Raw genomic sequence first — 25,011 nt, 5'->3', positions numbered from 1 at the left:
TGGCAACAGCAACAGCGAAAAGAGCGGCGACCAAGCAACCACAGCAGCGACCACTTCCAATAAGCAAAAACGAAAGACTTCAATTCAGTTTGGCGAAGACAACGAACTCGAAAAGAGCTTTGTGCGGACAGCGGAAAAGGCCGAAAGTAAAAATCACGTCTGCGTCTTCGACATCGACATCGACTTCGTCTACTTCGTCGCTGCCTTCGTCTTCGTCTCGAAAACGGTACGTGCGCGCATGCGTGTGCGTTTGTATAGGTGTATAAGTGTGTGTTTGTGTGTATAACTGGCTAAAAGTTTAATGCAGCAATAACAACAACAACACGAATAATAAGTAAGCCAAAAACGAGCAACGTCAAAGAAGAAGAAGAAGAAGCAGAAAAAAAGAAACAAATTAATGAAAAGAAATCAAATGCTAAATATAATATTGAAAATTTGTGAGCCACGCAGGCGCTATGAAATAAATGAGTAAACGCATTTCTCAAGTGGTGACTGAGCACAGAAAAGTGAAAAGTGTGCAAAGGCCATCGCATGGCACATTAAATATACATACGTATGCTACCACTTACGACGGAATAACGGTCAATGTTGATCAAGTGAAAATCTATGAAAATGTGCTGCATAATTCTATTAAACTCTCGACAACATTCACTTTGTGACAACGAATCTGTTGAAGCTGCTGCTAGGCCAACATAATTTCTCTTAGCCATTCAACGTTTGCTTTTTCTTCTCATTTCTTTTTCTTTTTCATTTTCATTTCTTTTTTGTTTTGTGCCATTTCATCGTCATCGCCATCGTCGTCGTCGTCAGCCGTGGCATCAAACGGTACAATTTGATACTACTGTGTGAAAGTTATGCGCGTTGCAGAAACGAAAAAAAAAAAGAAAAATACAAAACAAAATCTCATTCTCAGACCCAGTCTCCATTTCAGTAGACGATTTGTTTCATTTTTTTTTTCTGTGTTTTTTGTTGTATCTTTCACTTCTTCTCATTTTCTTTGTTAGCTAACGGGTTTTGTGTAAGTCTTTAGCAACACTTTTGCTTTTTATAAGCCATGCAAACTCCGTCTAAATAAAACAGGCTATTTTGCATTTGCATTTGTTTTTATTGTATTTTTCAGACTCGATATCATTTTGCGTTGTTTAGCGAAAAAAAACCCGTTTCCCAAAACACACAAAAACAAATTAATGCAGACTAAATGTGATAAACTATATTAAGAAAAGACGCAAAAATACAAACACACACGCCCTAGAAACAAGTTGTTCTATAAAATGGAGGCAACAAAAATGAATTAGCTAATCATTTTCTTGCCATTTCACAGAGTGCTGACAAATCTGGAACTTTGTTGCTGGGAGGTGAAATTCCCAATCCCCGAATTCCTCAAACTCCGGCTTAACAAATGTCAATTAGTATTTGTTGGCGTCTTCTTTTTTGCAGCTGATTTCCAGCTGGCTCATCTGCTTGGCATTTGCAATCAGCGTCAATTTTATTCGCCTCAACGCCCACACCACAAAAAAGTCAAGAGATTGAGCCAAAAGCCATGCTCTCTCTCTCTCTTAGTTGAAGTTCCAGTCTCTCTTTCTCTCTCGCATTGTGGTCTTGGCTCATTTAAATTTTGGGTACAATATTTTTTGTGCTCAGCGGCTGTCAAATAACAACTTTAGCAAATATGCAATGTTTATTTACCTTTTTTTCTTTGTGTATTACCTTCTCTTTGTTTAAGTGCGAATAACTGTTGTTCTTGTAGTCAGCATCTATACATATCGAAGGCGTGTTGTCACTATTAAAACTCGACACGAAATTAGCAAACATTAAGAACCATAAAAAATAGTCACAGCATCGTTAGCGCATTTGCAATCATATTCGTATTCGTATTCCTATTCGTTTTCGTATTCGTATTCATATGAATTAATGAACTTGTCCTCGAAGCTGCAAGGCACAGTCATCGCTGAAGTTAAGAAAACGAAAGAAAAAATCAAAATGAAACCAAACCCTAAATACAAAAAACGCGTCATGCCACAGACAACTCATATCTCAACCTGGGTTAAAGAAGAGAGTCAACGAAAAAAAACCCTCAATTAAATGTCAGCGCAGCATTAAGTTACGCATTATGTAAAAAATTATCAAGTGGATTATTGTGAATCACGATGTCTCAATGAATCGACTATCTCTAGATCTATCTAGTTTGGCCTTTTTTGTTAAGAGTTGGGCATGAAGTCGATTCAGTTGTGAAGAGAACGATTCTTCAGTGTTTTTTTTTGTGAGTCAGAAGAAGCTCTTGCACTTTTATTTACCTGCTTGCTGTTTTGTATGTGTGTTTGCATGTGCATAACGGTAATGTGGTTGGCAAACAAAAAGTTGACTTAATGAGTTGGCAAAAAGTACCTGAAAAGAACGTTTAATTGACAGCACAATCGAGTGGAAGCGAGGTTTATTGAACTGCAGATTTTGGCGATTTGAAAACAGGAAAATGAAAATGATTTGATCACTAATAGTCGATCACCGAACAAAGCCTTCTTGCTCAGGGCTAAACATAAATCAATGCCTTATACGGCTGGCCAGAGCAGCCACAGTCAGCTTTGCCCATTGAACCCACACCCAGTTTTGCTAGTCGCCAGTCCAGTCGATGCCCGGTCTATGCTTTGTCCATGTCACCATTCTGTCCGCATTTATTGTGGCGATTATTGTGTTGCTTTGTGCATACGAGTGTTTCTCAAGTCGATCGATCGATCGCTAGCTTTTCCTGTACTCCACCGAAAAACAAGTTGAACTGCTCGAGCAGCTTTTGGCGTGGTCAATTCCACTTCCATTCAACTCGCTCCGATACGATCCGATCCGTTCCGATTCGCTTCGGTACGGTTCGCTTTGGATTGGTTCAGTTCAATAAGTTTGTTCGTTCCCGTTTTGACTACTTGGCTTAAATGTGGCAATCAATTTGCAGCACCAACAACAGAAACAACAACAACAGTTGCAACTATACATTACAGCTTATTCATAGCTCACATTTATTATAGCATTTTGTTTGACTTTCACTTTTTATTTGTCTTCCCGCTGCCGTTGGCTGGTTGGCTTTATGCCTCCACAGCTGGTATTTCTATTTTTAATTGTCTCGACGCGAGTTAAGTACAATAATCAAATGCTTGAAAATGTTGCAATAAATTGCGCATACTTTTCAGGTTTTCTGGCATATCCTAACCACCCACTGCATAAGCCTTTTCATACACATGTATGACTGTTGCACTAGCAAATTTTGAAGCAAATTTAATCGACTCTTGGCCCCAAACAAAAAAAAAAATGTTGTAAAGTGCCTGCAGCTGTGGCATTGTTATGGCCACACAATTCATTGTGGCCAATTGTATCTTTGAAAATGAGAGAAAAAGAAAAAAAAAACGACCAGTTTACGACACGCTGTTGCCCAGCCCAAGGTCTGATCTGCGGAATATTTGCTTTTATTTTCCTGTTACTCGACTTCACTCAAGAACCGGTCGTTTATCAAAAAGATCTATAAGTCTGACTTGTCTGCGTTCTGTCATGCCTTTTGCTGCTGCTGCTTTTTAATCCTTTACTACTCGACTTTTCTAGCTGTATGTACTCGTAGAGAGATCTACGTTTTTTTTCAGAGTGTTGCTATGCATACGAAATCAGTTTCTTTCTTCTTTCTTCTTCTTCGCACAGTTCATATTTGGTATGGAGAGCACGTAGTTTATGTTGTCGTGGGCTGCAACTAGAGGTTAACTAGGGTTAGCTACGTGGAATTGTTCTGCTAAAATCTACAATACATGAATAATCAATTTCCAATCGAATGTGCGATAAACTCAACTTTAACTCGTTTCATGAGAAACTCGATGAAGTCGAACTTATTCTGCTCATTAACGACTTAATATATTAGCACTTGACTCATAATCTAAGACTAAGTCCGATCTCAGGGGCAGCTGACATTTAGCGACACAACATCAGACTTATAAAATGAATCGACGGACAGCACGAAACCAGCCAAGAATGTGCGAGAATTAAACTCGACACAAAGCTACCCTATAACAGTTATTAAAGTAAACTGTTAGGGATCAAATTTTACTCTAATTAATGTTGCAAAAGTAACACAAATTGCTACTCAACTACAGTAATCCCTCCAGTTGGGTATTCAATAATATTTTCATTATACAAATTAATTTTTGTTGTTTTAGTCCGACCCTTTCTTTGCATTTCACAATTTACAGAGTGTGCAAATTTTAGTTTAATTTATGATTATTGCCACTTTTTTATGTTTTTTTTTCTTGGCTAGTCAATTGCATATTTCTACATCAAATTGCCAAGACGAAAACAAGTTTCTATTGTCTCTAAATAAAAAAAAAAGAATATTAAAAGGTACATTCAGCATACAGAGTTAATTCATAAATGCTTTTGCGTTTTAGTCGACAAGAAATTTTAAAAATGTAAAAATGTGCAAAAAATTGCTTTGAAGCTGCGACCGTGACAGGACTCGAACCTGCAATCTTCGGATTCGAAGTCCGACGCCTTATCCATTAGGCCACACGGTCCTGTTGAAATACAACATTTGTATCGGGTTTATAAGCTGCAAAAGAGGCGCGCACATCAAGGCTATTAAACGAGTAGAGCATCCTGAAACGTAGGCAAAATCTACCCTTATTCTCCACACCCCAAAAAAGACACACACACACACGCACATACAATGCGTTGAGGGTGGATGCGACGCCAGCAGCAGCAGCAGCATGGGAAAGCGACAGCAGCTGAGACTATTATTGGGGGTTGCTATCATATGGCTATGACGCTGATAATGACAACATGCCGTCATTGCGGTTACTGCGCAGTCTCCGGAGTCCGGACTAGCAACCCAACCCAATAACCAAAAGCCCGACAGCATCCGTTAGCCTTGTTCCCTATTTTTCTATGCATCTGACTAGCTTTGCTTTAATGGAATCATTTCGCTTTTAAATTTTCGGAAATTCAATTCCAGTTTTTTAGGCATTTATTATTTAGGTTCAAAATTTGCAAAATTAAAGAGATGACCAAACAGAGGAAGTCTGCTGCCAAGAACAAGGCCAATAATGACATAATAGAAAATCGCCAGCTGTGCTTTGATAGGGGCTATGAGGAGTATTCATTCAAAGAGAGCGACAGAGCACCGAGGACTACATCAGAACAGATCAAGCAGATGACTAAGGAGCAGCTGACCAAATATTTAAGAGCTTACAAAACTAACTATGAGCTACTTAGCCTCGTTTTGCAGCCAAAGTTTCGGCCTCCGCGTCACATGTTGCCATTTATAGATCCGAAACAAGCGAAGCCAAGGCCACATAGTTGTTTTTATAGGGCCATAACTGATCAGCTTTCACTTCCCCAGTCATCGTCGTCTACGTCATTAACAAGTCTCCGCAAATCAGTTGCTCAGTCTAGAATTTGTCCTCCTCAACCATATTCCTTAAAAGCAGTTGACAATTGTATCAGTTTTCCCTCTACAAAGAAGAATAATGAAGAATCCCGATCAACTGTTAAATACCGAACCAGGCGGCGATTGATGCGGAAATCTCCCGAAGTTTTCTACTCCTTCGATAATGCAGATAGAAGATGTTAGCACGAATTCTTCTCAAATGTTTTCGCGGTCCTTAAAAGTTTTTTATTTTGTGAAATTGTTAAGTAAATGAAATTGATACCCAAAAGAAAATTCCCATTTATTTAGTCACAACTTCAATTGGTTCAATTTACTCATATGCCTATTAATTTCTTCACGCCTTCCAAAGTTTCTACAACTTCAATAGCAATCCAATGCGATTCGTTGCTGCTGCCAACATGTAGCACAAGGTCTTTGCACACAACAATGCAATGTGAATACTTGCTGGCCTGCCCGACGAGCACCTCTATTTGATATTACCATAAAACTAGACAAGCTATGACGAACAACGAATTTAGTTCCGTGAGCACTGACTGAACTGACTTATCAATGTGTGTTTTGAAATCTAACAAATGCTCAGCTTGATAGAATTTGTATGCAACATAATTCAGTATTTGCCGAAATTCGTTTATTCAAATTAAATTATTTCACTATTTCGAGGAAGACAAAAACATGAAATACATACATAAGAAGTTGCTGTCATCAGTTCACATTTCATAATATTTAAAACAATACTAACTTACTACTGTCTATCAAAAGTTATTATTTAGTAATTTCCTCGATCGTCATCGATTTTAATCATAAGTCACAAATTCATTTGTTTTATAACTTCTTCAATAAGCTTTCCTCATTGATCTACCAAAAATATCTATTCTGCTCAGCATGATTTTTATTCCGAAAATCGTTTATTCCAATTAAATTATATCTCTAGTTCGAGGAAGTTAATAACATGAAACATATACATATTCAATTCACATGTCATAATTTTTTAAATAATACTAAATTGTCATTGTCAAAACGCTCATAAATTAATTATTCGCAAATATAATTTGATGATTTCCTTGATTATCAAGTTTGTTTGTCTTAAGTCTAAGAGACTAAATTCTCACGATTTTCTAACATAATTTAATTATTCAACTTATCAATCATAAATACCTTCTATAAACTTAAATTTTACGATATAAATTGATTGTTGTTTTTCTTTTAATAAAATAAAAAGCTTGTTTTGATCAAATAGTTTTTTCCTTCCTTTTTCATAATTTTATAAATGAGGTGAAAAACTTATATTGATTTATTCGTTTTTTCATCTCAAATTACTGAACCATGCCGGAGGCTTTCCACTTAGTTTGCCTTAGTTTTAGATAAAACAAAAAATAAATAAATTCAAAGCTAATTTAATAAAGCAGCGCATATTTGGGCAAACATTTAGTAGAGTTGCGCGTGAAATGAAAGTGAAAAGTTTAAACAATATGTGAGGAAAAGTTTGTTAATTAATGGATGTCTGGACGTGAAAAGAAACGAAAAATTGCAGATGAGTCATTAACCACAAGATGAGGCAACTTAAATTCATTTCAATGCATGAGCTGGCCATTTAAATTTAAATTACAAACCGGTTAACTTCTCGCCTAGAGAATGTGGCAGGTCAAAGGACGAGAGTCCTTGAAAGAAACGTTGGCTTTTAACTTGAGAGCTGAGCGAAGTGGGGCCATAAATTTGTGTATACATTAAAACCGGCTTATCGACAATGCGGACAATTAATTTCCATTTCTCGCATTCTGCATTGCAGCTACATTTTCATCCCAAGACCGAGAAGCATTGCGTGGCAAGCAAGAGGAGGGAGGTGTGGAACGCTTGAGCTTGGCTTGGGCCTTTGGGGCTGGGGCACGCTAGCAAGAACCGTGGGAGATGTCTGCGGTGCGGCATCGCCCGATGGCTCCGCCAGCCGGTGGCGAGCATGGCGATAGCGATGACAACAACTTCACCGACGACGAGAGCTCTCCGCTGACACACGATATTTATGGCGGCAGGTAAGTTCGAAGCAACAAAATAACAAAATAAAAGCAAAACAACATGTCTTAGTACAACTGCAGCAACTATGTTGCGGCCAATCTATCATGAAAATTTATGCAAATTGCTGGCTGCAATTTTCTTGCCACCAAACAAGCCACAAAGATGGTGGTCCATATATCTCTCTCTTTCGCTCTTGCTGCTTCTTTGGCAAACCGGAACAAAAATTAAGTTGAACCAAAGCATGTTAATTGCCATTCCCACAGCTGAATTCGTAATTGTCTCTGTACTCTGTCGTATTACTCTCAGATCTTGAGCAACTGCTGCTGTTTTGTTTTTCATTTTTGCTGTCTGACAATCACTTTCAATTATACCACACACTGCAAGGTGTGGTTATGCTAGCTCTACTTCCAATGGCAACTACTCTCAGCATTTTGAAATGACGGAAGCAAAGAGCATGCAACATACTACTTATTATAAACTAAGTACATACTATATATGTAGTATAACATATAACTAAGGGTAGTGTGATCAGCCAAATGAACAAGATGCAATTTCTTCTGCTCAAGTGCAATGAATATTCTCAAATTTGAGAATATTTCAAGTAATTTTCTATTGATCTTGAACTTAAAAACAAAAAAAAAACACACACAAACATTCTTGATCATACTAAAACGTACGAATTTTTGCTATGTCTTCTATACTGACAACTTATTTTTTATTAACGCTAAATTGAAATGAACTTGAAAAAATAATAGTAAAAAAAGTAAAATATTTAAGTTAAGACTCTAGTTATAAATTTAGAGCATTGCTAATAAAATATATCACGCTCCTTTAGATTTTTTATTGATTGCTTGACTTTATGTTTGAATAAATTTCTAAGTATAAATACTTTTTTTTTCAAATAGAAAAACAAATATTATCCAAATATATCTCAAACTTTTAATAATTCCATAGTCATTAACTTAAGAAAGAATGATTTTATATTACAAACTTTTTACTAAACTAAATGTATTTTTTACACCTTGCTTAAAGTTGAATCAATTATCTTAAGCTTAAATTAGATTAGTGTGATCAAATGCTTCTTAGAAAATAAACTAATCGCATAATAAAAACTAATTAATGATTAAATTGCATTTATTTTCATCGTTCAATTTACTTTTTAGCCAACGCACCATTCAGGAGACAAAAGGCTGGGATGTGTTCCGTGATCCGCCGATCAAGATGAGACGGGTTCGACGGCGAACCAGGAGTGTCTAGAATTAACCATCAAGATTTTAAAAATCTTTGCCTATATATTTACGTTTATCATAGTTTTAACCGGTGGCGTTATAGCTAAGGGCACCGTGCTCTTCATGGCCTCACAGGTGCGCAAGGATCGCAAGATTGAGTACTGCAACAAAGATCTGGTAAGATCGGAAATGCTAACTAAAATCCTCGTAAAGCTAATTCAAAAAATTCTTCGACAGGGTCGTGATAAGAGCTTCGTCGTGGTTCTGCCAGAGGAGGAGCGCATAGCCTGGATCTGGGCACTGGTGATAGCGTATTCACTACCCGAGTTTGGCGCCTTGATTCGAGCCGTACGCATCTGTTTCTTCAAGACTTTTAAAGTGCCCAAGACGGGACACTTTCTCTTCATCTGGCTGATGGAGAGCATGAGTGCGATGGGCACAGCACTGTTGATGTTCGTGGTGCTGCCGCAGATAGATGCAATTCAAGGCGCCATGTTGACCAACTGTTTGTGCGTCATCCCCGGCATCTTTGGCCTGTTATCACGCACTGCCAAGGAGGGCAAACGTTTCATCAAAGTGATCATTGATCTGGCAGCAATTGCAGCGCAAGTCACCGGTTTAGTTATCTGGCCACTGCTGGAGAATCGTCGGGAGCTCTGGGTCATTCCGGTGGCTTGTGTGATGATCTCCTGCGGCTGGTGGGAGAACTATGTGTCGGCTCAGTCGCCACTGGGCCTAATGCGCACTCTGGGTCGCATCAAGGAGGAGTTGCATGCCACCCGGTACTTTTGTCACATGTTCCTCTCGGTGTGGAAGATTCTGCTATTCTTCTGCGTCACCATGCTTATCTACTATGCCAACGGCGAGGAGCCCAGTAACCTCTTTGGTCTCTACAGCGAAGCCTTTGGTCCCCACAAGATTGTCGTCTACGAACTGCCCCCCGGCCTGGGTGGTGTCCTACCTGACACCTTGGAATCGGCCAACATAGACACCGTCGATGTGGATGCCTCTTACAACAGTGTGATCTATGTGCTCCTCCTGCAAGTCTTTGGCGCCTATCTGTGCTACATCTTTGGCAAGTTTGCCTGCAAGATTCTTATTCAGGGCTTCAGTTATGCCTTCCCCGTCAGTCTAACGGGTCCCATTGCGGTTTCTTTCTTGATTTCCGCTTGTGGTATTCGCATTGATGATCCCTGCTTCTTCCATGGCACTATACCGGATTATCTGTTCTTTACGAGTCCCTCGAACTTCCGATTCAACAACTTTGTCACGGAACAAATGGCTTGGGCTTGGATATTGTGGTTACTCAGTCAGACCTGGATTGCGCTGCACATTTGGACGCCCAAGTGCGAGAGATTGGCCACCACTGAGAAACTCTTCGTTCGACCCATGTACTCGGCCCTGCTCATCGATCAGTCAATGGCGTTGAACAGACGTCGCGATGATCAAGCGGATGTTAAAACTGAGGTAAGTTGAAGACAAAATAACTCATTTAACTTCTATTTACTTGGTATTGTCATAAAGTCTTAAATTGTCTAATAGTCAATTTTACCCCTAAATTATACTCTCTTAAATCATAAATATAATAATGTATGCCTAATTGAAATGGTTTAGTCGTACAAAACTTAATTGTAATCTCCCGCACTATCCACTATAATTATCTATCTTAGTTTATAAACTAATTTTCCTCCTCGGTTTCTTTTTCAGGATCTTTCCGAAATTGAGAAGGAGAAGGGCGACGAGTACTACGAGACCATCTCGGTGCACACGGATCGTTCTTCGGCTCCCAACAAACCCTCTATTAAGTCATCGGACAACATTACACGCATCTACACTTGCGCCACAATGTGGCACGAGACAAAAGACGAGATGATGGAGTTCTTGAAGAGTATTATGCGCATGGACGAAGATCAGTGTGCTCGTCGTGTGGCGCAGAAATACCTGCGTGTCCTCGATCCGGACTACTACGAATTTGAAAGTAAGTTCCCCACATTCTCTCGCTTTTCACCTCAATATTTAATCCCACTCATGCTTTCCAGCCCACATCTTCTTCGACGACGCCTTTGAGATCTCGGATCACAGTGACGATGACATTCAGTGCAATCGCTTCGTCAAGCTGCTGATTGGCACCATGGATGAAGCTGCCTCCGAAATTCATCAGACCACAATTCGTCTGCGTCCGCCCAAGAAATACCCGACTCCCTATGGCGGTCGTTTGGTTTGGACTCTGCCCGGTAAAACCAAGTTCATATCGCATCTTAAGGATAAGGATCGCATTCGTCATCGCAAGCGTTGGTCCCAAGTGATGTACATGTACTATCTGCTGGGTCATCGTCTAATGGAGCTGCCCATCTCTGTGGATCGCAAGGATGCCATTGCGGAGAACACTTATTTACTGACCCTCGACGGCGACATTGATTTTAAACCCAATGCTGTCACTTGCTGGTTGATTTGATGAAGAAGAATCGCAATCTTGGCGCTGCCTGTGGACGCATTCATCCCGTGGGCTCCGGTCCAATGGTGTGGTATCAGCTCTTTGAGTACGCAATCGGTCATTGGCTGCAAAAGGCTACCGAGCACATGATTGGCTGTGTGCTTTGTTCCCCCGGCTGCTTCTCGCTCTTCCGTGGCAAAGCCCTGATGGACGACAACGTGATGAAGAAGTACACTACAAAACCGACCGAGGCGCGGCATTATGTGCAGTATGATCAGGGTGAAGATCGTTGGTTGTGCACCCTGCTGTTGCAGCGTGGCTATCGTGTCGAGTATTCGGCTGCCTCGGATGCTTACACACATTGCCCGGAGGGTTTCAATGAGTTCTACAATCAGCGTCGTCGCTGGGTACCCTCTACCATTGCCAACATCATGGATCTGCTGGGCGATGCAAAGCGCACGATCAAGATTAATGACAACATTTCGCTGCTGTACGTTTTCTATCAAATGATGTTGATGGGTGGCACCATCTTGGGACCCGGCACTATTTTCCTTATGTTGGTGGGTGCTTTCGTCGCCGCCTTTCGTATTGACAACTGGACATCCTTCCACTACAATATTGTTCCCATATTGGGCTTCATGTTGATCTGTTTCACCTGCAAGTCCAACATACAGCTGTTTGTGGCCCAGGTGCTGTCCACCTGCTATGCTCTGATTATGATGGCCGTCATTGTGGGTACTGCGTTACAGTTGGGCGAGGACGGCATAGGTTCGCCCTCGGCCATCTTCTTGATATCGATGGTGGGGTCATTCTTCATAGCCGCATGTTTGCATCCGCAAGAGTTTTGGTGTATAACATGCGGCTTAATCTATTTGCTGTCTATACCCTCTATGTACTTACTGCTCATTCTCTACTCCATCATCAACTTGAATGTCGTCTCATGGGGCACTCGCGAGGTAGTGGCCAAGAAGACCAAGAAGGAATTAGAAGCCGAAAAGAAGGCGGCCGAGGAGGCCAAGAAACGCGTCAAGCAAAAGAGCATGTTGAGCTTCCTCCAGAGCGGCATTGGCGACAACGACGATGAGGAGGGTTCGATTGAGTTCTCACTGGCCGGATTGTTCCGTTGTGTCTTCTGCACACATGGCAAGACATCTGATGAGAAGCAACAGCTCACCACGATTGCCGAGTCCCTGGACACTATTAAGACACGCATGGATACCATTGAGAGCGCGGTCGATCCACATGGTCATCATGCGCGTCACAATCGACGTCGCACCACTTCAAGTGGCTCCAAGGACCATCATTTATTGTCCTCTGTGGCTGAGAAATCTGGCGATGAATCAGACGAATCGGATTCGGATACTTCGGCAGAACCCAAGCAGGAACGTGACTTCCTTACGAATCCCTACTGGATTGAGGATCCCGATGTGCGGAAGGGTGAAGTGGACTTTTTGTCCAGCTCGGAAATTCAGTTCTGGAAAGATCTCATCGATCAATATCTCTATCCCATTGACAACGATCCCGTGGAACAGGTAAGTCAAAGACAATTTCAGCTCTTACATTAGCGGAAACGAGAAACCTTAGCCAAAAAGGATCTTAAGCAATCCCCAATGAAACAAAGGATCGTCGCCAATCCCAACAAAATATTCGATAACATTCTTTTAGGCCCGCATAGCGAAAGATCTCAAAGAGCTGCGCGATTCATCGGTATTCGCGTTCTTCATGATAAATGCTCTGTTCGTGCTGATCGTGTTCCTGCTGCAGTTGAACAAGGACAACATCCATGTCAAGTGGCCTTTTGGCGTGCGAACGAACATCACCTACGACGAGTCCAGTCAGGAGGTAAATAATGCCACTTCCAAACATCACTAACAAATTTCTCTCTTTTCTCTCTCTTTCTAAAATACAAAAACATATACAAAAAATGCATATATTGAAATATCGGGATCGGGATCTTCAGGCCCGCATTGCATCCGATCTGATAGAGCTGCGCAATAAGTCGGTGTTTGCGTTTTTCATGGCCAACGCCTTGTTCGTGTTGATTGTGTTCTTGTTGCAACTGAATAAGGATAAATTGCATATCGTTTGGCCGTTGGGCGTCAAAACAAACATTACGTATATCGAAGAGACATCTGAGGTTCAAAATTACATTTCCTACAATATCAATTTTAAATAATCAAAACCAATTTCCTAACTCTGTTTATGGACTCTACTCGCAAATACTACCAAATATCAATATCAAAATCAAAATCAAACAAAAACTGTTCTGTACTGTGTTTCTCAATATGTGTGTGTGTGTAACTCTTATCCTAAGGGAACCTCTAACTTCTCTCACACTCCCTTTCTATTCCTCGCTCTCTCTGGCTCTCTTTACTTCTTGCTCACACATGTCACGTCACACATGTTCAGTCACAGTTACATATACATATGCATATTATATCTAATGACTGTTTCTAATACTCTATTATGTATAATATATGTACCTATGTTTCTAAGGCGTTTCGTTTTGTTTGTGTATCCTCTTAATGGAAAACCAACCACCCATCCTAATGGTTCAGGCATTTCACCAAACAACAACTACAACAAAAACAACAACAAAACTTTATCATCCGAAACAACAACAACAACTACATGAAGCAGACGCTAACAGTTGCCATAAAAAAAACAACAACTTTCTCAAAAAATCAGGATGTTCATGCAGGAGTTATATCAAGATCAAAGCATGTTTCATATCAATAAACAACAAAAATAAATCGAAAAAATCCAGCATATAACACACTTGTATGGTATCACACATAAACATAGCACTATCACCGACAATTGGTACTATGTTCTGCCTTAAGCCCCCAGAATCAATCCGATATCCGAACCTCCTTCAATCGTTAAATGTTACTAACAAATATCGAAACCGAACTCAATATAGCTTTGTACTAATATATGGATAATTGTAATAGGTTCACATCTCCAAGGAATATCTGCAATTGGAACCCATTGGTCTGGTATTTGTGTTCTTCTTTGCCCTGATTTTGGTCATACAATTTACGGCGATGTTGTTCCATCGCTTTGGTACCATCTCGCATATATTGGCTTCCACCGAACTGAATTTCTGCAAAAAGAAATCGGAAGATCTAACGCAGGATCAACTTATAGATAAGGTGAAGACAAAGCATCGATATTTTACTAAAAATGTTACTCATATTATGAAATTTATTCTCTTAGCACGCTGTGGAAATAGTAAAGAATCTACAACGTTTACAAGGCATTGATGGAGATTATGATAATGATTCAGGGTCAGGACCCGACCGCATTGCACGGCGCAAGACCATTCAGAATTTGGAGAAGGCTCGACAGCCGCGTCGTCAAATTGGCACCTTGGATGTGGCCTTCAAGAAGCGTTTCCTGAAGCTCACCGCCGATGCTGAGAACAATCCAGCGACTCCAATACTAACCCGCCGTCTGACCATGCGAGCGGAGACAATTCGAGCTCTGGAAGTGCGCAAGAACTCGGTGATGGCGGAACGACGCAAGTCGGCCATGCAGACGTTGGGGGCCAAGAATGAATACGGCATCACCACTGCGTTACCAGTAAGACAATGTCTGATTTAAGAATATAGTATAAATTATATACATTAGATAGGAAAGAGTTGTAATAGCCACTTTAGAAAGTTTATTTAACATGTTAATATGTTAATCGAAAGTGATTATTGGTTATCTCACATATTTACATTTTCACTTTTCGTTCTTGTCAGGTAAATAATAATGGTGCTGTACCCAATCAGCGAAGTGGTCGCGTCTCGAATGCCGGCATCAGCATCAAGGATGTGTTTAACGTAAATGGAGGACCCGCAGAGGTAAATGCTAAATACCATTCTTTGCATATAAATTTCAAATATAATTGAAATTCTAGCAAATCTATGGCTCGAATGGAGGCGGCACTATCAACCAGGGCTACGAGCATGTTATTGATGAGGACGTCGAAGGAAACTCTCTCCGCTTGACCACACGGAATCCACATCAAGTGTCCTGGGGTCAGAATACTACTGGCAATAATACGGGACGCATGTAAACCGAATATGTTGAAACAGATAACGAATCATTAAGTTAGGTTAGAATTCACAAATCGAGTTTTTAGTCAAAAAAAAAAGTAATGAAAAGAAGAATCTTATTTGTAAATAAGTATAGAAAGGAAATTGCAGGATCCTTGTCAATACACAACGAATATTATGCTTAGCTAACCACACTGCCAGTGATGTTATCGAATGGTGGCGTGTTAGCCACGCCCACAAGGGAGCGTGGCTACATCGTTCATACTCTATGTACTATAAATATATATCATTTGTTAGGTTAGGTTTAAGAAATTGTGATGCTGGCGACCCGACTTAACGGGATTGTCCAACTACAATACCAGTGAATGCTGACACATAATACTCAATGTAAAGCTGATTTGAAAGTGCGGCAGTTGAAAGAAGACCTATTTATACATGTAACTACATACAACAGTGAATCTTGCTATAGTACTTAATAGTTTTTAATTAACTCAATTATCTTTTAAACCCTTGTTTTGAAACTAGCAATAAATGCGCATGATGATTATTTTCGAATAATTGTTTCTTGGTTTGTTTGGTTTAAATAATTTGCGAGAGATATCACAATCTCTACAATAAACTCCGTCCTCCTTCTATGAGAATTAATTCCAAAATACTTCTTCTGATTATACCTAATAATGTCTTTTTGATTCGACATAAAACCTTAATTAATAATATTTCCTGACCATATCATAATAACCATAACCTTGACTTATTGCTTTTCTTTTTGGCTTTAAGCCTTAGTTTATTTTGAATAACTTTATTGGTGTGGACACATATGTATTTTTGATGGATACTTGGAAGCTGCTATGAGCTGTACTTATGCGGGAGGGATAACATTTAGAATAAACTGTGATAATACTTAATAGACACATAACGTCTTCAAAAAATGCCCAAATTAGACAGACTAAAACTAATAAAGAAATTCAATATGTGGTTTAAGTTTTTCTTTTTTTGGCTAATTTTAAGCGATGTCAAACATGTTGTAGCTGGAGATAGATTAGTGGAAGAGCATATTGCCCTTTTTGGCTGCAATAGGCAGACGATCGTCTGGGCCAACCTGAAGGAATGGGTTGGGTAAAGTATCCATACGTAGTCCGGCCATGTGAGCGGCCTTCTTAACCACTCCGTTGGCACTGCTCAGCACATTATTGTCGTTGCCAAACTGCTGCATGAGGAACTTTTCGACGGCAGCATTCATATCACTGTTGTCAGCTTCGTTGGCAGCTGCGTTCTCCTGGTCGGCACAATCAAACATATGCTCATTGTCGCAGGTGCAATCTTGGGCAGCTTGGAATTCACGACTGTAGATTGCGGTATTTGGAAATCATTGATGCAATTGCCACCCATAGTCTCCATGTCATAGCCCTCGGGGCAGGGATTTGGTGGGTTGCAATAGGCGGGCAAACTGGCATCGGTCTTCACGATGGTATTGTAACGACTCTGACCCTCCCCCATGCCGCCGGTCACATACTGATGACCCCACAGCGAGCTGTGCTGCATGAACTCCTGATCCCGCAATGATGGGTTGCTATTTGCCGATTGCAGCATACAATCGCGACCGCCATTGCACAGTCTGGTGTATTCCGAACGCGTCACTAGATCCACATTATCCTTATCAGCTGCGGCGGCAGCGGCAGCAGCTGCTTCCAAATCTCGATCGTTGTCCACATCATAGTAGCCCACCTGCATATCGTTGTCCATACGATTCAACAATTCGGACAGCAGGACATCGGCAAAGACGCTATCCTTGGACTGAAATCCCTGCACGGCCACAGAGGCCTCAAAAAGCACAGCGAGACATCCCAGTAACAAACAAATTCCTGCACAAAATTAATAATATACATTTTTGGCACTTTAAATGTACTTTTATTGAACTTACCTTTCGGTTGGGCGAACATATTGCGCACTTATAAACTTGATATCGCTTTGCTTACGTCGAAGTTTTAATTCCTATTGATTTTTCGACAGCAGCAGCTGTAACAGTTTCCACTGTCGGTGTGTATAACGATATTGAGCTAGTCAGCTTTGTGATGTGGTGACAACCAGTTGAATACAACGAATACACGCAACATACGCTTTCGACCCTCATATAAGTAAATACCATGCATATGTATAAAACATTGATAAGAATGCGCTTCCAGGCGCAGACGCTGTAATCTTTTCCTTTAATGTTAAAGCTTAAATGTTAATGTTAAACAAAGCTTCTGTTTGCGGCTTTTGCTGTTAAGGGATGACCCCCTAAAGTTTTGACTTCATATTATATACATTAATATTTATACCCGCTACCCGTAGGGTTTCTTAAGTGTACCCGACTGTGAAATACCCGCTACCCATTTTGAATAAGGACAAAAGAGTGCAGTATTATTGTTACTTGTTTTGACTTATCGTCGTTGTAATTTATTAATCTAAATACTGTTCTTCCTCACACTCGTCCTCAGCATACAGCATCTCCATCTCGTCTCTAACTGTGCATTGGTGTGCGTAAGTACTTGAATGTTTATTCAGTTCATTGTAGGTTGCAAATTCCTCATTGCAGGGCTCACACCTGTCAAAATAAGATATAGAAATATCAGTTTAAATACTGGATTTATCAGTTTAATTAAATTCATTACCTAAAGAAGCCCTGGCAGTGTATTTCAAAATGTTCTCGAAGTTCTGCGTCACTGTCGAAATTCTCCTCGCACTGCACACATGGAAATGTTTCGTCTTCGACTCTTATTTCTCTATAAAGCAGAACAAGTTTTCAATATAATAGTTTATAGTTATTTATAGTTTATAGCAAAGTTCTTCTAATATATTACTTTGTTGTGTGCAGAGAATGAGTGGCGGAATGTAAGCGCAGCTCGGCAACGCTAGTAAAAGTCTCTTCACATTCTAGGCAAGGATATGGTCGCTCATTGCTGTGTGCGCTGTTGGAAAGTTTAAAAAAGACTATTAATGCAATTGTGCCTTTCGAAGAATGCAGAAATACTAACATCTCATGCCGCTGCTTGGCAGTGTGCTCCAAAAATTCTTCGCCACAAATGCCGCATTTGAAAAGTCGATTTCCATTGTGCACGTCACGTCGATGCTGTTTTAGCATTGTCTTTGTTGAGAAGTGTGCCGTGCACTGGCAACATGGAAAGAACTGTGGCGACTCCTTGTGCTCCGTGTGCCCTTTCATGTGATTATTGTAGTCTTTTTCTTTATTGAAGAATCCGCCACATTCCTCGCATATAAAGAAGTTCCGCAGACGCTTAGTTGGGCGATTTTCTTGCAACAACACCATGTGCCTTTTGTTATTCTTTGGCTGTTTCTGTTCCTCTTGCTCTACTTCTGTAATTTCAAATACTTCCTCAATTTCTTCTGCTTCTTCACTTATATGTTTCACATTATCATCATCGGACTTTTCTGTGTAGTTTTCCTCCTCCCAAACCTTATCCTCCTCAAAGGCCACAGGCTCTTCTTGGTATTCCAGTTCAGCTTCGTCGATCAACTCCTCAGAGAGTTCATTTTTTGCCGACAACTCTTCGTATTGTTTCTTCAGTAGGTCCTCCAAATAATTCTGCGAGAAGATGCAGCGCTCTCGAAACTTGATTGCCAACTCTAATTCAGAGTTGCAACGCTCGCATATAAAGTTGGGTAAACTTTCATTTGGCAAGAGCTAAAACAAAATAGCATAAAATAATAATCTTGTTTTATTTGGAGATTGCATTTTTACTCTAAGCTTATTACCTTGACTCCAGTTATAAGTTTGAGATTTTGCAGAAGTTTGCCGCGCAGATAGTTAAATATGTGGCGCTGTCGTTTCTTATCCTTTATTTTATTTGCACAAACGCGGCAAACTTCACTCAAGCTGCCTATATCCATTATTTATAAAAAAAAATAAATAAATATAAACACTGACAATGTTAATTTTAGCATTCGCAAAAGCGTACACAATAGTGTGACCAGAGTTTATAGTATTTAACATGTGATTGACTGCTGTTATTTCTGCAAATGTTAGTTGATGGTCTCGATTGTTAATCGAAATGGCTATCGGACAAGCATTTTCGCAATGTGAAATCAAAACAACAACAATAACACAATCATTGAAGCATATTACTTTTGCGCGGGAGTTTGGCAGATGCAACTGCCTTTTGTCTTGTGTTTTATTTTATTTAATTAGTTAATGTTTTATCAACGATGTCCGGCGAGACGAGTTTAAGTGCCAAATGGACGCGACCCGATGATGTATGGCAGAAACCATCTTAAACTTCAAATAGATGCTTAACTTTAATGTATTACAACTCTTTGCAGTTTATAAAACTACAGCGGCTTAAACAGAAGAAGAAACAATTGGCAGCACGTGTAAGCAGCAATAACAACAACAATAAACTAATCGAGCTAGATGAGAATGATAAGTGCAAGCTGCTTGAAGCTAAAATAGCGCAGAAGCGCAAGAATCCATTTGCCAAGTAAGTTTGTTGTCTCGCTCATCAGCTGTTTAGTTAAATGCATTAAACCTGCATCTACAGGTCCATAGATGGCGCCAAGAAGCAAAAGATAGACGATCCCACAACAGCAACAACTGGCAGCGCATCTTTAACGCTTCCACAGGATTGCTTTGTCCGTGAGACACCAACACGTCCACAACCCGCCAAATTGGTGCTACAGAAGTTCGATGCACAAGCCTTTGCGAAGCTGTTGCATCAACAGCATGCCGCACAAGCCGACGAAGAGGATGACGCTGCGTTGGCCGCACGACAGAAGCATACGACGCATCTTCCTATGGACTGGTGCCTGAAGACGCGAATACGTTTCTTCTGTCCCAGCGAACTGCCTGCCACGCAACTGAAGACCTCTCAATTGGCTAGCGGTCTCACAAGCTTTGTGCGCTGCTTCGATACAAATCACAGCGACAGTACTTTGGACATCTCAGATGCCACACGCTTCAACCAGTGTACCTACTATTGGCAACATCCGCATCTGCCTTGGCTCACCCTGTTTCCGCGCAGCGCCAAGGAGAACAATGGCATCACCATTGGTGACAGGGAACGCAAAGCGCTTGCAGAGGAATGGGATTATAGTTTTCGTGGTCTCTTCCAGCTGTTGCGTGCCCGGCAGTGTCCTTATTTCTATTTGTGTGCCAACTCGTTTACGGTGCTATTTCGTGCAGCTGGTTGTGGAGGACGTGCTGAGATGCATGCGCTGGTGACGCCATCTACGCGAGGAATGCGGAACGCACTGCGACAAGAGGGCATCGAGTATACCATGCCGCTGAAGAAGGATGTCAACGGTGGTAGCAGTAGTTTAAATGGAAGTTTAACAGAGGAACCATCAAATGAAGCAAAGCCCAAAACTGAAGCAGATACAACAGGTGCTGGCAAGGAGCAAGATGAGGAAGACGACGATGATGAGTGGCTGGAGAGTTTAGGCGTGGATGAGCGCGAGCTGCGGCGGATTCAAACGACGCATGCGCGCAAACTGCAAGCGGCAGAGATGAGTGAGGATTTCAGCGACAATTCACTGCTGCTCATCGAAGGCGTCGAGTGTCAGGGACTCTTCAGTTATCTGCTCAATGCCAAGAGCACCATTACCAGCGTTGGTCGCTTGGCCGGCGTGCCGCCAACGTTGCTCTCTTCCGTCGCCTTTCCCAAGGCCACCATGCAGCACTTGGTGCCACGCTCGAAGAAAGTGCGTTTGGATGGTGTCGATTATCACAGCATCGACATCAAGGGACTGCTGCTGCCCACATTCCTGCCCAGCGTTGCCGCGCTGCTCTGCGAGACGCGACAAATGTTCAGCGCCACTTTGGCCAGCAGCTTGAATACTTTGTCCTTTAGCAAGGCCACGCAGAAGCTACTGGAATCAGCGCCCGAGGAAGCACAAGTTGCTGGCGAGCAGGTGTTTGGCGAACAAAATCTGTCGGAATGCGGTCTACTGCCCTCTGTAGTCGGCTCCATCTGCAGGACAGGCGAGCATGCCGTGGGATTGCTAGAGCGCGTTTGCTATCAGCGTGGAGAAGGCTATGCTTGGAGTTGAAATTGCGCAGTATTTTGTGGTCTTGCGAGCTTATCTTAATTGTATTTGCAAATGAAGTAATTAAATGTCTAATAGCTATTTCTGTTTCCTAAATCTGACTTAATTATCCACCATGATCAGCTCGTCTATGCTCCAGTCTTCGTATGAATGATCGGGCAGATAGCGTCGTATAATGATGGGTATCTTCTTCTGCTTCAATTCCTTCATTGCAATCTGTAGAGGATCTGTTTCACCATCCAATTCAACCATAATTGGCGCACACATGGCAATTTGTAGCGCTCTTGTTCCCAAGACGCGCGCACGCTCATATTTAGTCATGTACTTGGTAGTGATGCGCTTGGACTTGGGCACGCCACCGCCACCAGCGGTGCCGGGTGCTATGATTTCAATGTTGTCCACTTCCTCCTCCTGGGCGATGTCATCGTCGACGTCGTCGTCAGCATCATCGAAATCGTCGGCGCCAACACTGGAGTGTAAAGTAAACCGCTAAATAGATACGAGCGAATATGCAGGAATTAATATGCAATACTCACTCGTCGTTATCATAATCTCCATCATCCATTTCGTATCTTTTGCTGTTTTAATGAATTTCACTTGAAAACAAAAGTTGGAGCAGAAAAAACACACCGTTTGCTTGCACGCTTCTTTTTCGACTATTGCGACTGTGGTGGTTGGTCGATAAGTAAATACCGATAGGTTGCTCTAGCGACAGTATATAAGCGATTTAGTATTTTATTAATTGTATAATAATCGCCATCATCAATTTTTTTTTGCTGATCTTTCCTACAGAATTACCTTTGAAGATAATTTAGTTGGAGCACACAAATTATACACTTAGCTTTCCTTTCTCGACTCCTACGATTGTGTAGGTCGGTGGACTGGCTGCAAATCGCTATCTATATCACACTGTCGTTGGAGAAAGCTATGCAGTATTTTCATATATATCATTACTGAGCGCCGCTTTAAAATGATGTTGGCTAACAACGACGATAAGGGCATGGAACATATTCGGTGCATTCTTCATCTTCATATTCAGACGTATCGCAGGATGGAGGTTCAGGCCTTCGACATACAGTTGAAGGACGAACTGAACATCCACGTGATGGCGTAGGTTGGCAACCGGGCTCATAGTCGTAGTCAACGCATGTCCGTATGGTGACATTTCGTCGACGTCCATATCCGCTGCCACCCGGGCAAGTATCGCGATCGAATCGATCCAAATCAAAATTAGCCATGGGATTGCTTGTACAGGGTTGGCTGTTACAAATATATTGATCATCACACTCCTCAATGGGCTCTGTGACGCATTGAGCCGCAGGTGCGAAAGGCCTCTCACATCGGGTTTGACGAGGTCTTCCACGATTGCAATTCCTTTTTGGACGTGGAGGACAACAGCAACTTAAAACCGAATCTTGTGGGCAACATCGGCTGATATCAGTACCGGAGTATTGTCGAGGAGGTAAATTCGGAAAACGCCGTGCTTCAGGGCGAATATACGAGGGCGGATGAGAGACGCTACTTGAATCTGAATCCTGTATAGAGCATTGGCTGATATCAGTACCAGAGTATTGTCGAGGAAGTAATTTCGTATTACGCCGTGCTTCAGAGCGAACAAACGACGGCGTACGCGAGACAAAACAATTTCTTCCATTGATTTTTCGGCCCATGCTGCTACGTTACTCGACTCAAAAGTTACAAAGTCTTGCTGCTGAAAACTAATCTTTCAACAAGATGTTAAATTAATTCGACTTATACATCGTTTTTAGATGAGAATTTATTGTCGTGGTTCGTGAAGAAAACTGTGAATTTTGTTGGTGCTAGCCATATTTTGGTTTTTGTTATTGTTATTTTTTTGAATTCAAATGAATCTGTTTTGTCAGGTTAAAATAAATGAAGCGCCTGCTTTGTTGACAATAGATCTGGATCACTTGGATTTTGAATAATACTCATCATAAAAAAATCGATCCTTCATCTGTTTATCTGTTTGGCAGCCATAATTATTTCACTCCTTTTTGTCACCAATCATTATCGAAAGAATGTTCCATCACTTCTTCATTGAAGGCAGCATTTTGAACGTCGCTGTTGACGGCAGCCATATTCGTTGTTGGCTCCCTGTCCTGCGGTGCTCGAGCATGGAATTCTTATAATCTCTGGCTGCAGTCGTGATGGCACTGCCGGCAACGGTGTGCATTTGCAATCGGGATTAGGTGCCACACCCAATCCACCACCTGAAGGCGCCGGACATGCGGCCGCCTGTTGCTGCTGCTCCGGTTGTTGTTCCGCCTTTGACGCCTGCGAATATGGACAGCTCGACATTTTGGAGATTGGAAAGTGTTGACTGTGTATAGCGCTTTACGAATTTTGAAATGATTTGAGCAACGAGATTAAAATTCAAATAGGTGGGCAGCTTGCCTGCTTAAACGCCTGCTGCGATTTCATTGAATGCTACAGCGTCTCTTTCCCTGCTTCCCCCTGCAATGGCTGCACTGTCCCTGCCGCTTCGGTGTTGTATAAGTGGGCTGAGGCGCCGGACCATTTCTGACTGCACAATTTGCGCCCGTGGGACCTCCACAATGCATAACTGGCGCCGGCATCGATGCTGGTGTCGGTGGAGGACAGAGACAACTCGATTTCTGAGCTCCTGACCTCTCTTTGTCATCTGATCGTGAATTGCACGAGCACTTTCCAGCGCCTGAGGCAATTCGAACGTTTGAGCTCTGCTCCGCCATTTGCTAAGGTTAACTGGTGGAGTAAAACGGATTGAAATAGAGAACACTTGAATTTTGTCGAGTTCAGAAATTCAGTAATTCATTTTTTATTAAATTTTTTTTGGATACTATTTCATTCCGAGAAGTTCAATGCTAACAGATTTAAAATGTTTTTTTGTTGTGACTTGCCATCCTAGAAAAAGCCTGCTATGCTTCCAGAGTCCACAATACCAATACGTGTGGCTGCCGTTTATTGTGGACGCTGTTGCTTCATCTAACAGTGGAACCTGTGTTGTAATTTCCCTTTCCACTAGCTGCTGCGAACTTGCATAGCTGTAGAACCTATTTGTGGATTGAAACTGCCACGTTTCTCTCTTCACTGTATGATGCACTTCTTTTTCTTCTTCTGAGCTCGACAGTGTCCGCACTGTGCTGCTGCCACTGGCGTGTACTGCGGCGGCTGATGATATTGCGATTGTGGCTGTTGCCCGCATATAACCTGCTGATGTGTCGGAGGAGCTGCAGCTGCTCTTACCTCCTGCGCAGTGCGTTCGGGTGGTTGAGCTGGTGCCGGGCATTCACACTGCACCGGATCCGGCTTTATGCGGCATGTGCAGCGCTCTTCCATCGGCACTTGACGCACTGGCTCCGGTTTTGGTCGCACGCAGGTGATGGTATCAGCCAGTGGCGCTTGAACTGGCGCTGTGGGCGATTGTTGGCGGCGAGTGGCACACTGGCAGTCAATTTTGGGCGGCGGTCTTTGCTGCTCGGCCGCACGATTATCCTTTTTCGACGCAGTCGAGCACGGACATGCCGTGCATTTTCCACAGGGAGTTTGAGCTGTAAGAAAAGCATATTAATGAATATATAATATAACGAAAATATATTTATATAACTTACACATATTTGGGGATGGCAAGCAAATTTAGATAAAGCAGCAAGGCGAAAAATGCTTGAAAAATAATGTTGGGGTTTTTAGTTTAGACGAAAAGCATGCTTTTTGAATTTCCGTTTGTTTGAGACAAATGTTGCTTGACAAAATGACGGTAGTTTTACACGCCAATAATACTAACTACGCTTTTGAAGTATTTGTAGGCTGCCGTTAAATGGTCACACTGTTGCGCATTTC

General features: G+C 41.6%; 7 protein-coding genes, 1 long non-coding RNA gene and 1 other non-coding gene across 9 annotated transcripts; 2 read left to right on the top strand and 7 right to left on the bottom strand.

Moving 5' to 3' along the window:
* The first annotated feature begins 76 nt into the window (after positions 1-76).
* LOC117576047 (chitin synthase chs-2) lies at positions 77-15,687 on the top strand. Its single transcript, XM_034260572.2, is given in 13 exon segments — positions 77-226; positions 7,197-7,437; positions 8,584-8,639; positions 8,642-8,826; positions 8,887-10,116; positions 10,357-10,627; positions 10,689-11,087; positions 11,090-12,615; positions 12,749-12,925; positions 14,038-14,238; positions 14,303-14,668; positions 14,833-14,934; positions 14,991-15,687. Coding segments are annotated over 12 exon segments (4,794 nt in total). The 5' UTR covers positions 77-226; positions 7,197-7,315; the 3' UTR covers positions 15,150-15,687.
* Positions 1,577-2,480, bottom strand: LOC127565905 (uncharacterized). Its single transcript, XR_007955299.1, has 3 exons — positions 2,386-2,480; positions 1,708-1,948; positions 1,577-1,644 (listed from the first exon to the last, which is right to left on the bottom strand). It is a non-coding gene; the product is annotated as an uncharacterized LOC127565905 (long non-coding RNA).
* Positions 4,466-4,538, bottom strand: Trnar-ucg (transfer RNA arginine (anticodon UCG)). The gene has a single exon. It is a non-coding gene; the product is annotated as a tRNA-Arg (tRNA).
* A 200-nt stretch (positions 15,688-15,887) lies between the features above and the next one.
* Positions 15,888-17,237, bottom strand: LOC117576051 (uncharacterized). The gene is given in 3 exon segments (XM_034260582.2): positions 15,888-16,491; positions 16,494-16,991; positions 17,051-17,237. Coding segments are annotated over 3 exon segments (840 nt in total). The 5' UTR covers positions 17,070-17,237; the 3' UTR covers positions 15,888-16,168.
* Positions 17,238-17,532: 295 nt separating this feature from the next.
* Positions 17,533-19,109, bottom strand: LOC117576050 (zinc finger protein 429). The gene is made up of 5 exons (XM_034260581.2): positions 18,886-19,109; positions 18,147-18,814; positions 17,973-18,080; positions 17,784-17,894; positions 17,533-17,716 (listed from the first exon to the last, which is right to left on the bottom strand). The coding sequence occupies exons 1-5, from the start codon at positions 19,018-19,020 to the stop codon at positions 17,572-17,574; spliced, it is 1,167 nt and encodes a 388-aa protein (XP_034116472.2). The 5' UTR covers positions 19,021-19,109; the 3' UTR covers positions 17,533-17,571.
* Positions 19,110-19,213: 104 nt separating this feature from the next.
* LOC117576049 (protein downstream neighbor of son homolog) lies at positions 19,214-21,406 on the top strand. Its single transcript, XM_034260580.2, has 3 exons — positions 19,214-19,383; positions 19,450-19,607; positions 19,668-21,406. Exons 1-3 carry the CDS (start codon positions 19,336-19,338, stop codon positions 21,172-21,174), a joined length of 1,713 nt encoding a protein of 570 aa, XP_034116471.2. The 5' UTR covers positions 19,214-19,335; the 3' UTR covers positions 21,175-21,406.
* On the bottom strand, positions 21,187-21,856 carry LOC117576053 (DNA-directed RNA polymerases I, II, and III subunit RPABC2). The gene is made up of 2 exons (XM_034260585.2): positions 21,708-21,856; positions 21,187-21,640 (listed from the first exon to the last, which is right to left on the bottom strand). Exons 1-2 carry the CDS (start codon positions 21,734-21,736, stop codon positions 21,274-21,276), a joined length of 396 nt encoding a protein of 131 aa, XP_034116476.2. The 5' UTR covers positions 21,737-21,856; the 3' UTR covers positions 21,187-21,273.
* A 278-nt stretch (positions 21,857-22,134) lies between these two features.
* On the bottom strand, positions 22,135-22,841 carry LOC127565903 (uncharacterized). Its single transcript, XM_052006814.1, has one exon. It carries the CDS (start codon positions 22,839-22,841, stop codon positions 22,152-22,154), a length of 690 nt encoding a protein of 229 aa, XP_051862774.1. The 3' UTR covers positions 22,135-22,151.
* A 745-nt stretch (positions 22,842-23,586) lies between these two features.
* LOC117576052 (uncharacterized) lies at positions 23,587-24,923 on the bottom strand. The gene is made up of 2 exons (XM_034260583.2): positions 24,783-24,923; positions 23,587-24,722 (listed from the first exon to the last, which is right to left on the bottom strand). Exons 1-2 carry the CDS (start codon positions 24,784-24,786, stop codon positions 24,259-24,261), a joined length of 468 nt encoding a protein of 155 aa, XP_034116474.2. The 5' UTR covers positions 24,787-24,923; the 3' UTR covers positions 23,587-24,258.
* Between the last annotated feature and the right edge of the window lie 88 nt (positions 24,924-25,011).

This window comes from Drosophila albomicans, chromosome 2R (genome assembly GCF_009650485.2).
Source record: "Drosophila albomicans strain 15112-1751.03 chromosome 2R, ASM965048v2, whole genome shotgun sequence".
NCBI classification, from domain to species: domain Eukaryota; kingdom Metazoa; phylum Arthropoda; class Insecta; order Diptera; family Drosophilidae; genus Drosophila; species Drosophila albomicans.
The sequence above is the reverse complement of the archived record's forward strand: the minus strand, read 5'-3'. Positions and strand labels throughout refer to the sequence as shown.

Bases quoted from the DNA above. Each gene is read 5' to 3' on its own strand.
- LOC117576050 (XM_034260581.2), bottom strand. From the start codon at position 19,020: ATGGATATAGGCAGCTTGAGTGAAGTTTGCCGCGTTTGTGCAAATAAA. The intron at 18,815-18,885 runs GTAATAAGCTTA...ATTTTGTTTTAG, and splicing joins AACTTATAACTGGAGTCAAG to CTCTTGCCAAATGAAAGTTT. The intron at 17,717-17,783 runs GTAATGAATTTA...TTATTTTGACAG, and splicing joins CACTGCCAGGGCTTCTTTAG to GTGTGAGCCCTGCAATGAGG.
- LOC117576049 (XM_034260580.2), top strand. From the start codon at position 19,336: ATGTCCGGCGAGACGAGTTTAAGTGCCAAATGGACGCGACCCGATGAT. The intron at 19,384-19,449 runs GTATGGCAGAAA...AACTCTTTGCAG, and splicing joins AATGGACGCGACCCGATGAT to TTTATAAAACTACAGCGGCT. The intron at 19,608-19,667 runs GTAAGTTTGTTG...CTGCATCTACAG, and splicing joins CGCAAGAATCCATTTGCCAA to GTCCATAGATGGCGCCAAGA.
- LOC117576053 (XM_034260585.2), bottom strand. From the start codon at position 21,736: ATGGATGATGGAGATTATGATAACGACGA. The intron at 21,641-21,707 runs GTGAGTATTGCA...TTTACACTCCAG, and splicing joins GGAGATTATGATAACGACGA to TGTTGGCGCCGACGATTTCG.
- LOC127565903 (XM_052006814.1), bottom strand. From the start codon at position 22,841: ATGGGCCGAAAAATCAATGGAAGAAATTGTTTTGTCTCGCGTACGCCG.